The 14,007-nt window shown below is 36.0% G+C and overlaps 1 protein-coding gene across 50 annotated transcripts in view; it reads left to right on the top strand.

Annotated features, from left to right (window-relative positions):
- ATXN2 (ataxin 2) overlaps positions 1-14,007 on the top strand; it is a 116,721-nt gene that overhangs the window by 75,011 nt on the left and 27,703 nt on the right. For 25 of the 50 annotated variants that reach the window (XM_072725137.1, XM_072725112.1, XM_072725127.1 and 22 more), the window contains 8 exons: positions 722-904; positions 3,116-3,313; positions 3,709-3,816; positions 4,075-4,145; positions 10,670-10,974; positions 12,318-12,381; positions 13,149-13,301; positions 13,683-13,743. In XM_072725137.1, coding sequence (XP_072581238.1) covers positions 722-904; positions 3,116-3,313; positions 3,709-3,816; positions 4,075-4,145; positions 10,670-10,974; positions 12,318-12,381; positions 13,149-13,301; positions 13,683-13,743 — 1,143 coding nt within the window. Of the gene's footprint in view, positions 1-721; positions 905-3,115; positions 3,314-3,708; positions 3,817-4,074; positions 4,146-10,669; positions 10,975-12,317; positions 12,382-13,148; positions 13,302-13,682; positions 13,750-14,007 lie in introns of all 50 variants that reach the window. The other 25 variants (XM_072725140.1, XM_072725133.1, XM_072725107.1 and 22 more) reach the window with 1 other exon arrangement.

The raw sequence follows: 14,007 nt of genomic DNA, 5'->3' as shown, positions 1-14,007 counted from the left end.
ACATGGTGACAATTAATGATCTAGAATTTTTCACAATTCATGTAGTACAAATTTCTTCTCCAAATATCTATTCTAATCTTTTATGCCTTAACAATAGAATTTTCAGTTTATAGTCTGTTCAGTCTGAGAACTGCTTAGGTGAAGACTGAGACTGAGAAACAGGTGAAGACTGTTTTAAGGCATGGCTTGTAAAATATATTACTATGTTTCAATAGTATAAAAGTATATAGGGATGAATAGTCATTTTGTTTAAAATTTTTTTTCTGACTTTAGAAGTAATATAGAAAATTTGAGGGGAGAAAGCTTAAAGTCTATGGTAAAATAAGGCTTATCCTATCATGTAACCATAACTTCTATTAACAATTGATTACATTTCTTTTTATATGCCCACAAGTAATGGATATAGATGAAACAAATTGCTAAAAAATATTTGTGTTAAAACATATGTTTGATTTCTTAACACCATCTTCATCCCTCTCTTTTTTTAAAAAACAAGGGAAATAATATAAAATTTATTTGTAAAACATTGTCGCATTCCACAAAATAATTCTGAAAGAATATGGCCCCAAATTGGATTTTTTATTTATATTCTTTCTTTTATAACCTAGGAGAAACTAGAGAGTGTGCGTATGTATGTGTGAATGGGCATGTGTACTTAGCAGAAAAGTTGTACTGATGGGACGTTGTAGCATTTATGTGATGTTCATTATTCCTTTCTTAGGGCCTCCAAGGATGTCCCCAAAGGCCCAGCGACACCCTCGAAATCACAGAGTTTCTGCTGGGAGGGGTTCCATTTCCAGTGGCCTAGAATTTGTATCCCATACCCCACCAAGTGAAGCAGCTGCTCCTCCAGCAGCAAGGACTAGTCCCGCAGGGGGCACATGGTCATCAGTGGTCAGCGGGGGTAGGTAACACTTGGCTTGGAGCATAATGACAGTGTTCATTCTATAACTCTGCTGCATGTAAAAAGGGCTGAGCTCAAGCTCTGTTTGAGAAATAATAAATATATATGTTAAAAGTAGTGGAGTAACCAGGAATTGGGAAACGTATATTTTTTTATTCTGGCATGCACCGCATATTCACCGTGTTTTAGAGAAAACCATGTGTTTGTTTGGAATGTCAGTTTTCTCAATGGATTAGGGTAATTTTTTCCTGTTCTACTTTATGGTCTTATGATAAGATTCATATGAGATTCATAAATTATAAACATACTTCATAGTTTTATAAGTATCACTCAAATATAGAACAAATACAGTATGTAACACCATTTGGACAGACTGTATTTCTTGTCTTAGCAATTTTGTCCATGGATTCATTCCACAAATATTTATTTTGGGTTTACAGTTCTCTATTTCTGTAGCATCTGTATATGGCACTAATTCCTGATTGTATTTCTCTTACAAGGAATATCAAACATACACGAGGGGCCCGTTTTATCTGATTAGACTGAGGACTATGTTGACAGCAGCTATAAAAGTATAAAGGATATGTAAAAAGATTAACTGTAAGCTCAGTCTAAAACTGCTTCTGCTACTTAATGTTTTGCTTCCATGATAACTGTGGAAAGTTAGGGCATGCAGTGATTTTGGTTTTTTAGTCATAATCTGCCTTAATCAGCACATGGAATCTTTAAAAGAAAAAAGATCTTGGGGGCAGCTTGGGTGGCTCAGTGGTTTAGTGCTGCCTTCAGCCCAGGGCATGACCCTGGAGACCTGGGATCGAGTCCTATGTCAGGCTCCCTGCGAGGAGCCTGCTTCTCCCTCTGCCTGTGTCTCTGCCTCTCTCTCTCTCTGTCTCTCATGAATAAATAAATAAAATCTTAAAAAAAAAAAAAAAGATCTTTAAGCTTAAGCAAAAAATATATCCAATTCTATTAAATTTAGTTGATATATACCATCTTCAAGGAAAACCAAAGGAAATTAGATATTAGAAATTAGATATTTTATTAGTATAATCGAATTAGAAATTAGATATAGTTATTAGAAGGAAATAATTCAATTAACAAGAGAATATAATTTCTAAAAATCTTTTCTTGGGGTGCCTGGGTGGCTCAGCAATTTAAGCGCCTGCCTTCGGCCCAGGTTGTAACCCTTGAGTCCTGGGATCGAGTTCCACGTCAGGCTCCCTGCAGGGAACCTGCGTCTTCTGCCTATGTCTCTGTCTCTGTCTCTCTCTCTCTCTCTCTCTCTCTCTCTGTCTCTCATGAATAAATAAACAAAATCTTAAAAAAATATATCTCTTTTTCTTCAATTGTACCATTCATCATCTGACATTACTCAGAGAATCTGGAAATGAATTGTGAGGGTAACAACATAATTATAGAAGTGAAATAATAAAAACTTATTGGAAATACACACAGGATGGTGTTATAGGTTTATTATACTAATTAGAAAAATGACACATGTCAGATGGTTTCCTTCCCCATGATCCTGTGACTTAAAAAAGTAAAGGACCACTAAAATGAAGCAAACGGAACCATTTTCTCTAAACCTTTGAATTGATTTATAATGGAATAGGAAACCTATTAGATACTTACTTTAGGTCAGGTGGAACATGATTCCTGGTCAATTATCTTCTGCTTTTGGCTAAATTGGTTCTCGGTTTTCTTTGTTATTGTAAAGTGGCTCTGGAAGTCACTAGAAAGAACATACAAGATTGGCTGCAAGCTGCCAAAAGGTATTTGAGTTTATTATTTGAAGAAGAAACAAGCCTATTTCTTTGGGACCCCCCCACCCCCACGTCATTATTAAAGAAACATCTCGCTTCTTAGTGGAGAATGTTGCTGTCTTCATCTTAAAAAGTGGTTATTACCTTGTCTTAGCCAGTTTCTAATTTCATTTAAAGTACTGCCTTTTAGAATTAAATCTATTTAGTTACAAGGAAAAACTACAGTTGTACTTAGGTGTTAGTAATTGCTGCCGTTCTTCAGGTATTTGTGTTTTCAATCACCACCATAGTCCCTAAGACTTTAAAAGAAAACAGGTTGATAGGATAAAGAATAATTGGGATGGTGGTTGATTTAGGACTATTTCACCTAGATTTTTCAAAGAAGCCTCTTTGAGGAAGTGACATTTGAGCTGAGAATGTAATGGATAACTTTTTTCTTTTTTTCTAGTTCCAAGATTATCCCCTAAAACTCACAGACCCAGGTCTCCCAGACAGAACAGTATTGGAAATAATCCTGGTGGGCCTGTTCTTGCTTCTCCTCAAGCTGGTATTATTCCAGCTGAAGCTGTTGCTATGCCTGTTCCAGCTGCATCTCCTACGCCTGCCAGTCCTGCATCCAACAGAGCTGTTACCCCATCGATTGAGGGTATGTAAGAAAGGGCTTCCAGCTCCATATCATTTGTGAACTTGAGTGTTAGAGTTTAATGTTAATTATATGAAAAATGCTATGTTTATTTATAGGTATATATTTGAGTATACATTTAAAATTTTGTAAATGAAGTTAGTTTTTATATCCTACTAATTTCATATATGTTACTCTTGAATGTCTGTTAAGAGAGTTAACATTCTAAGTAGTAAATATCAGTATAAAGTTACTGGTGTTTCATATGTCTGCAAAAGAGAAAAGCTTCTGGTTAAATGTAAATGTTTATTTCCAAAAACTGTAAGAAATAAAAATTGTTGAATATTTTCCCATTTTACTTTAAAAAATATATATATATATATATAATATATATATATATATATATTTTTTTTTTTTAGCTAAAGATTCCAGGCTTCAAGATCAGAGGCAGAACTCTCCTGCAGGGAATAAAGAAAATATGAAGCCCAATGAGACATCACCTAGCTTCTCAAAGACTGAAAATAAAGGTTAGAGCTTTAAAAAGTCTTTCAGTATAATTGTGGAAATAGGAAGGAGATGTCTAAACTCATGCCCAGTACAGCTTGTTTTTGGTCAACACTTTTTCTTAGGATTGTGCATATTTAAATGCACAATTTGACAGATGTCAAAAACTGTAATTAATATATTGAATAAAAGCTTATTTTCATTTCTATTATCTCATCCTAAAAGAATTTTAAGTTAAAGATTTACAATAAGTTTATATCTAACAGTTCATAATTTTGCAGGTATATCACCAATTGTTTCTGAACATAGAAAACAGATTGATGACTTAAAGAAGTTTAAGAATGATTTTAGGGTAAGTTGCTATTGTTTAATGAATTAGAATTTTAAAAATGAATATTAAACATGAATTTTCAGAATTTTAAAATCCTTCATTTACAAAAACGCATTATATACACATCCAGAAACATTGAACCATGTCCATAGAAAGCTAACCACTCTTGAAGTTCTTTACCTGTGCTTTTTACTTACCTTATTTTTAGGGAGAGAACATGGGAGGGGGGAGAGGGATAAAAGGAGAGGGAGAGAAGACTCTCGAGTAGACTACAGGCTGAGCACAGAGCCTGATGCAAGACTCAGTCTCATGACCCTGAGATCATGACTGGAGCCAAATCAAGAGTCATTTGCTTAATGGACTGAGCCACCTAGGTGCCCCTGTCTGTACTTTCAGTAGGTTACTAAAATCATGAGCTTTGAGAACTATACAGATATCAAATGAAAGAGAATTTTTGACTTTTGAAGCCAATCATAGCATAAGTTATTATTCGGTGCTCATTTGATTGCTTTATTCATTGAAGAGTACAGCAAAGCCAAGGCATTATCTGATGGGGCCAATGGAAGATGTACTGGACCCCAATGTTCTAAGGTAGTTGCAGATTTGCACTTTGTACACAAATGTACTGTGGTAGAAATTGGTCTCTAATATCATTTCTGTCTTAAGTTTTGCTGAACTTACTCTAATCTCTCTTGGGTGACCATTGCATTCTTTCGCACAATGTTTATTATAATACACCTTGCATATCAAGTCATATTTTGGGACCAATTCAAGAAGTCTTCCTGAAACTTAATTTCTTAGGAAAAGATCTGATTATCAGTCTTTGAGAAAATGGCTGACTTAAGAGATGAATCAAATGCAAAAGGCAGCCTTTTCGTAGCCTGTGTTAGCTTTCTAAAACTTTTAATAATTTTTTTTTGCTGATAGCTTCATATTTATTGGCACCATGAAAAATATTATATATCATACTTTATCACAACTTATCTATTCGACTTAATGCTGTTAGTGGTTGTGAATTTAAATTTAAATTTTTTAAGCCATAGTTAATCCATGGACATGACAGAATTATTTCTGAATGCCCAGATACTCAGTTTAATATGTCATGCACCCCAACACAATTAAAGGCCTTCTGTGTATTTGGCCTTCTCAGATGCATCCCTTGGCAGAGGGAAGAGTTTGCAGTTCTTTACACTGCATCTGAATATCTTCTTAAGGATTAGGTGATATTTTGCATGATCTTCCATTTGATGTAAATGAGCTCATGCTATAGTTATTGCCCATTTCTTTTTATTTTCTCAGCATTGTTTTTTACAGTCAAGCATTCAGTCCCTTACATTGAATTTATTATGTTATGAAGGAAAGAAAACTTTTTACTTTGAAGCATGAGTTAGTATATTTCTTATAGCAGTCTTATTGAGATATAATTTACATGTCATATAATTTAGCCATAAAAGTGTGTACAATTCAGTAGCTATTAGTTTATTCACAGAATTATACAGTCATTACCACAGTCAACTTTAGAACATTTTCTTCACTTCCAAAAGAAACTCCATACCCCTTATGAGTCACATTGATCTTTTGCTTTCAAACACACACCCTCCCTGTCCTCCCCCCCAATCCCCTTTACCTAGGTTCTAAACAGTCTACTTTCTTTCTCTATATGGTTGCCTGTTCTGGACATTTCATATGAATGGAAGCATGTAATATGAGGCCTTTTGTGTCTGGCTTCTTTCACTTAATATAATGCTTTCATTATTATTGTTTTTTAATTATTTATTTTAAGGGTACCTGTATGGCTCAGTCAGTTAAGCATTAAGTACTTCATTGTTTTTTTGTTCCTTTGTTTTTTGAGATTCATTTTGTTTATTTTAGGGGCACCTGGATGGGTCAGTCGGTTAAGCATCTTCATGATCCCAGGGTCCTGGGATCAAGCCTCGCATCAGGCTCCCTGCCATGTTTCTTCCTCTGCCACTTACCCTGCTTTGCGCGCTCTCTCTCTCTCAAATAAGTAAATAAAATCTTAACAAAAAAAAAATTATTTGAGAGTGTGTGTGCGAGCAAGGGGTGGGGCAGAGAGAGAGGGAGAGAGAATCTCACAGATTCCCCAGTCAGCAGAGAACCTGACATGGGGCTTGATTACACAACCCTGAGATCAAGACCTGAGTTGAAACCCAAAAGTTGGTCACCTGAGTGCATTTCTCTTGGGTATATATACATAAGAGTGGAACTTCTGGGTCCTATGGTAACACTGTCTTTAACCTTTTGAGAAAAACTCCAGGCTGTTTGCCAAAGCATCTGCAGTATTATATGTTTCCACCAGCAGCATACGAGGATTTCTGCTTCTCCACCAAAACTCGTTACTGTTTTTGTTATTATAGTCATCCTTGCGGTATCTCACTGTAATTTTGATTTGCATTTCTCTGATGGCTAATGATGTTGAGCATCTTTTTATGTGTTCATTAGCCATTTGTAAATCTTTTTTTAGAGAAATGTCTGTTCAGGTCCTTTGCCCATTTAAAAACTGAGTTGACGGGATCCCTGGGTGGCGCAGCGGTTTGGCCCCTGCCTTTGGCCCAGGGCGCGATCCTGGAGACCCAGGATCGAATCCCACATCGGGCTCCCGGTGCATGGAGCTTGCTTCTCCTTCTGCCTGTGTCTCTGCCTCTCTCTCTCTGTAACTATCATAAATAAATAAATTTAAAAAAATAAATAAATAAAATAAAAAAATAAAAATAAAAACTGAGTTGTCTTATTATAAGACTTCTGTATATATTCTGTGTACAAGTCTTACATGGAATACATGGTTTGCAAATTTTTTCTACCATTATGTAGGTTGTCTTTTTACTTTGTTAATGTTTGTTCATAGTGTTCTTATGAGAATTAAATGAGATATTATTGTAAAACATTTAATATAGTACATGACACATAGTATGTATACATGACACATAGTATGTATTCAAAATATTAATTCCTATGTACATACTCTGATGTTTTACTGGCAATCAACATTTTCTTGTTCTGTAAGTCACATAAGAATTTCGGTTTTCCCTTTAAATGTCCATACTACCCAAAGCAACTTACAGATTAATGCAGTCCCTATCAAAATTGCAATGACATTTTTCATAGAAATAGAACCAACAATCCTAGAAATTATGTGTTACTACAGATTTCAAATAGCCAAAGCAATCTTGAGAAAGAAGAGAAAAGCTGGAGGCATATCATGCTCCCTGATTTGAAACTATATATAAAGCTGCAGTAATAAATAAAAGGATGTTCTTGGCATGAGAATAAACACATAGGTCAATTATACAAAACAGTCCAGAAATAAACCCATACATGTATGGTCAATTAATTTATGACAGAGGAGCCAGGAATATAGAATGAGAAAGGGAGGGGCACCTGGGTGGCTCAGTTGGTGAAGCATCCAACTATTGATTTCAAATCAGGTTGTGATTTCAGGATCCTAGGATCAAGCCTCATGTCGGGCCCCATGCTAATCAGGGAGTCTGCTTCTCTCTCTGCCCCTCCTCCCATTTGTGCATGTATGCTCTCTCTCTCTGTGTGTGTCTCTGTCTCTCTAAATATCTTCAAAAAAAAAAAAAAGAAAGAAAAGAATGGAGAAGGGACAGTCACCTCTTTAAATGGTGTTGGGAAAACTGGACAGTCACATTTAAAAGTATGAAACTGGGTCACCTAAGTGGCTCGGTTAAGAATCTGACTCTTGATTCCAGCTCCGGTCATGATCTCAGGGTCATGAGATTGAGCCCTCTGCACTGGCTCTATACTCAGTGCAGAGTCTGCTTGGGATTCTCTCTCTCCCTCTACCTCTGCCCCTCCTCTTGCTCTCATTTGTATGCTCTCTCTCTAAATTTTAAAATAAATAGAAAAGAATGAAACTGGACCACCTTATACTACACACAATAATTAACTCAAAATGGATTAAAGACTTTGAAAACTCCTACAGGGAAATAGAAGCAGTAAGTTCCTTCATATTGGCAATGATTGGCATTGATATTTTTATTTGACATCACAAGTAAAAGTAATGAGCAAAAATAATGCACAGCAAAGGAAACCAACAAAATGAAAAGGAACCTACTGCCTGTAGAAAATATTTGCAAATCACATAACTGATAAGGAGTAAATATCAAACATACATAAAGAACTCCTACAAATCTGTAACAAAAAGAAAAAAAAGAAGAAGTAGAAGAAAGAAACATCAAAAAATGGCAGGGGATGTAAACAAACACTTTTCCAAAGAAGACATAACAGCTGGCCAACAGGTAGCTCACTAATCACCAGGGAAATGCAAATCAAAACCACAATGAAATACCACCTTTAGAATGGCTGTTACCAAAATAATAAGAAAATAACACTGGCCAAGATAGACACTTTTGGTAGAAACATAAAGTGGTACAGCTGCTAAGGAAAACCGTATAGAGATTCCTCAAAAATTAAAAAATTAAAAATAGAACTACCATACTATCTAGGAGTTCCATTTCTGGGTATTTATACAAAAGAAATGAAAATAGTAGCTCAAAAAGATAACTATGCCTCTATGTTCATTGCAGCATTATATGTAGTAGCCAAGACATGGAAACAGCCTAGGTGTCTGTTGATGGGTGAATGAATAAACAAAATTGTATATGTATATATACACATCACATGTACACATGTGCATATGTATCTGTATAAATACACATGTGCACATGGGTACGTACACACACACATATATATGGGAATATTGAAGCATAAAAAGGAAATAGATCCTGTTATTTGCGACATTGATGGACCTTGAGGGCATTATGCTAAGTGGAATAAGACTAAGACAAAGAATTGCATTAATCTCACTTATGTGTTCTCAACGTAAGAAAAAATTGGCAACTGCAGTTATGGCTGTTAACTAGACATTATCTTGCGATATATATATATATTAAATGATTGTGGTGTACACCCGAAACAAATACATTTATACATCAATTATTTTTCAAGAGAAATGGCTCAATTTTTGAAAAAAAAACAAAAAACCTTAGTTTTACTTAGGTTTACTTAGTATACTGCAGATAGGAAATATAGCAGAATGCTGAAAAGCATGAATTGTGCCATAGTTTATCCATTTGTAAAGTGGTGTCTATATCACAAAGATCTGTTTTAGCATCTAAATGAATGAGTTTATAAATCATTTAGAACAATGTCCAACCCATAGTGAGTACTTTAGTTATGTTTTCCATTTTATGAATAATATATTTTTAAAAGTCCCATTTTTGCCTCATCGCAAAGATTCTTGTAAATACTCAAATCTTAGTATACAGTTCATCTGTTACGTAGATAGTTCCTGCTAAAGGAACATTGTTTGATGTGAACAAATGCCAGCTTCAACATTAAATGCCTAGAGGGTGACTTAAGTTGCCTCTGGGTCCAAATAAATGATCAGTCACCTTTTGCCATGAGCTGCTTGTGGATTCTGTAACTATATTGGTGATGCACTGAAGCTTGAGATGCTCCCTTGATGCATAATGCCTCTTGCCCAGATGCCAAGGGCCTCAGTAGTGACACTTTGTCATAGGTTTGCCTGTCCTGAGCCTGGAGAGATCATTTCTGTCCAGCCCTTGCAGTCCCTTCTTGCTGCCTAGAGCTGTGCTGTATTCTCTCATTGCCACTTTGGCTGCTTCTCCTTTTCTTTTTCCTTTTCCTTTTTTTTCTTATCATTTCCTTCAGCTGTTACTCTTTTCTTTCTTTGGGATAGGGCATCTTAAATCATCTTCAGACAGTAGTAGCATTGATTGCTTCTGGCCTGCAAACCTAAAAACCCCAGCACTTACTTTCCTAACATCTTTGCCTTCTACCCTTCTGCATGGTGCTTGTGTTTTACACTCCTTCTTTGCAGGGTGGAAGGTCTAATTGTCCAACCTGTCTAGTTCAGTGTCCCTCTGAATCCCCATACTTCTGACTTGCCAGCTCACTAGTTCTTCAGTCCAGGTCCAGGTCTTAGTCCATTAGTGTTTTTCTGTTTCACAGTGGGGCCATCTTTTCCCTTTCTCTTGGGTTTTTAAACATCTTGTTTCTTTAGCTTAGACAATTCTGTTTTCCAAACTACCCCCCCCCCCGCCACCAACCCAGCCTTTTATACCTTAGATGAGATGACACTTCCATTGAGAAACCACCTTTTTCTATAAACTGCTTTTCCTTTAGGATCCCATAACATTTACTACATTTTGTTATGTATCTGATCTTATCCAGATGGTAAGCTTTGTGAGGATAGGAATTATTCCATAATTTCCATACCAGCAGGTACAATTTCTGACACATCTGGGTAGTAAATATTTAACTTTTGAGATTAGGACATTTGAGTGCTTAGATGACTTTGGTTGTGTTCTGTGTATGTTATTATTGCTTTATAATATGTACATTACTCTTATTAAAATATGTAAAAAGCCTTATTTGATATATATCATGCTTACAAATAATACTAGTTTGCCTGTACTCATGGAGGATATTGATTATAGAGTTTTTTAAAATACTTAAGTATAATTATTTCCTTTATTTAGTTACAGCCAAGTTCTACTTCTGAATCTATGGATCAACTGCTAAACAAAAATAGAGAGGGAGAAAAATCAAGAGATTTGCTCAAAGACAAAATTGAACCAAATGCTAAGGATTCTTTCATTGAAAATAGTAGCAGCAATTGCACCAGTGGCAGCAGCAAACCGAACAGTCCCAGCATTTCCCCTTCAATCCTCAGTAATACGGAGCACAAGAGGGGACCTGAGGTCACATCCCAAGGGGTTCAGACTTCCAGTCCTGGATGTAAACAAGAGAAAGATGATAAAGAAGAGAAGAAAGATGCAGCTGAGTGAGTAAACTTTAAACTGAGCACATCCTGTTATTTTCTTCTTCTTAAAGTATACAGGGCCCTCCAGCTCCAGAATCTATCTGGACTTTTGGACTGCTTTAAAAGTAGCCCTCAAGTTAAAAACAACTGATCTAAACAAATGACATCTTAAGTAAATTAGGTTTTTGCACTCCATACTCTTTTTCCTTCCCCATTTTTGTTCCCCATGGCCAAAAACTAGACTAAATTAAGAAAGTTTTTTTTCTGTAAATGTACAGGGAGTTGAAAAATTCTGGCTTTTGGGAAGTATATCCCCTGGATGCTAGTCAGTAACCACCTCCTAGCCCTGCTGTTAGAACCAAGAACTGCTGTGGCCAAGAAGAGATAGAAGTATCTGCTGCCCTTGCTTGTAATTCAAGATGTTTTCCATCAGAAACAATGATTTAGTTAATGGTTAGACTTGTTAAGATAAATGTAATTCTCCATATTCAATATATTTCAATTGAGTGGATCTTCGTGGGCTAGCCTCAGAACCTAGCCAACCTTAATTTATCTGTTCTGGGTTCCATGCAGTCCATTTACAGCTGAACTTTTGGAATGCAGCTTGTTGATCTGTCAAAGAGTGCTTTTTCTTAATTTGAGGCAAAAAATTGTATTAGAGTAATTATTCTTCCCAAGTTGTGTCACGTAGAAAGAACACTTGGTCACATTAGAAAATACTGCATGCTAGGGGGTGCCTGACTGGCTTAGTTGGCAGAGCATGAGACTCTTGATCTCAGGGTTGTGGATTTGACCCTATATTGTGTGTAGAGATTACGTAAAAATAAAATCTCTGAAAAAAGAAAAAAAATACTGCATTCTAGAGAATTGGTATATTAGGGATTGCTCTAGGGACATTTTGTCTTCTCATTTTAAGTTGATTTGTTGTCTTTGAGAGAACACTTGAAGATATATTTCTTTATTTTAGAGAAATAGTACATGCACAAATGTGCATGGTTGGGGGAGAGAGGGCGGGGGGAATCCTCAAGCAGACTCTGCAATGAGTGCAGAGCCCAGGGTAGAGCTTATTTCCAGAACCCCAAGACCATGACCTCAACCAAAATCAAGAGTCAGTTGCTTAATCAGCTGAGCCACCCCAGGTGCTCCCATTTTTAAAAATTGCCCCTTTTTTGGCCTGTCATCATCAGATTAAGGAGTCTCAGATTAAGGAGTCGGAAATACATGTTTTATTGAATAGGATTAGTGATTTAGTAAGACTTGTTTAATGTATGTTTAGCAATTAAAAAAGGTATAGAAGACTTGTCGAGACAAACATAAGTTCCATGCAGATTTTACTGGCCCTTCTTAATTTTCCCCTGGTTTAGGCAAGTGAGAAAGTCAACTTTGAATCCTAATGCAAAGGAGTTCAACCCTCGTTCCTTTTCTCAGGTAAGTTTGTTTCTCTCTTTGAAGTAATCATAGTCTCTCAAAAAATAAATTATTATTGGTAGTAGTATTTTCCCCATACCTGTTTCTAAATTCACTTATAGGATGCTGAAACAACTTGTGGTTTAAGTTCTTTTTTCTTGCATGGTCAATTCATGAATAGTTTTGAGTCATTGAAAAGATTCTAGTTTTATTTTGTCAATGAGATGTGATCTGGGCTAAATCTTTGCATCTTTTTTGACTGCCTGGCTAGCTAGAACCTCCGGTTTTAGATAATTTTTTTTCTACTGGATTTGTTAGATATTTGTTTATTAATTTTTAATAACACTCTCCAATTCCTTAAAAATAACTATTTTTAGAGTATTTTTTAAAGATTTTTATTTATTTATTCATGAGAGACAGAGAGAGAGAGAGAGGCAAAGACAAAGGCAGAGGGAGAAGCAGGCTCCATGCATGAATCCTGATGTGGGACTCAAACCCGGGACACCAGGAGCACACCCTGAGCCAAAGGCAAACGCTCAACTGCTGAGCCATCCAGGCATCCCTATTTTTAAAGTATTATTGATAAGTTGGCAATATAATGTAATACATTTATTGGCAAGTTTAACTTTCCATTTTTCCTTTTATTTGAAACATGAAAATTTATTTTCTAAAAGTTTTTTTGTTTTCACTAAAAGGGAGTAGAACTTAGAAAAATGGGGAAGATCAGTTTACAGATGACAATAATAGTTAGCTTTTCACCTTAAGATAGTAGATTTTTATTTTTGTAGCCAAAGCCTTCTACCACCCCAACTTCACCTCGTCCTCAAGCACAACCTAGCCCATCTATGGTGGGCCATCAGCAGCCAGCTCCAGTTTATACTCAGCCTGTTTGTTTTGCACCAAATATGATGTATCCAGTCCCAGTGAGCCCAGGCGTGCAAGTAAGTCCTAGAATTTGATGTTCATTTACTCTCCTTCGTTATTTGTATTTGTCACCAAGCACTCTATCGGTAGTGACTTGAGGCAGTAATGGCAAAACAAAAATATTTAAAAGAAGAAGGCATGCAATAGCATGGTATGTTGTTAGTATAAAAACTTAAATCTGAGAATGTTTTCTGGTGAGAAAGAAAGATGGTTTAGATTTACTGTAGTTTGGACTTTGTCCTTTTAGATGTGGGTGTGATTTTATTTTCTAATGACTCCTAGAGAATCAGGAAACCTCTAGAGCTAGCTCTCTAGTAATATACAACTAAGAGAAAATAGTAAAGTACATTCTTATTATCTGAAAAGCCTAATCTTCATTTTTTTTTAATTCTCTCAAGCCTTTATACCCTATACCTATGACGCCCATGCCAGTGAATCAAGCCAAGACATATAGAGCAGGTAAAGGTGAGAATAATCCTGCCTGTGTTTGCTTGTAGTCTGCATGCTGCATAAATTAAGTAACTAATTTATAACGAATAAGTATTTATAGTTCGCCTTTGACTTTTGATGAGCCTGTGCATTGACTTGTGATACCCAGCGTTACATAAGGGATTCGGACGCGCTTTTTTTTTTTTTTTTAAGATTTATTCATTTATTTGAGAGAAAAAGAGAAGGGAGGGGCAGAAGGAAAGAGAAACTCAAGCAGATTCTGTACTGAGGGCA

This window comes from Vulpes vulpes, chromosome 10 (genome assembly GCF_048418805.1).
Source record: "Vulpes vulpes isolate BD-2025 chromosome 10, VulVul3, whole genome shotgun sequence".
NCBI classification, from domain to species: Eukaryota; Metazoa; Chordata; class Mammalia; order Carnivora; family Canidae; genus Vulpes; species Vulpes vulpes.
Note: the sequence above shows the minus strand (reverse complement) of the source record. Positions and strands in the feature narration are given on the sequence as shown.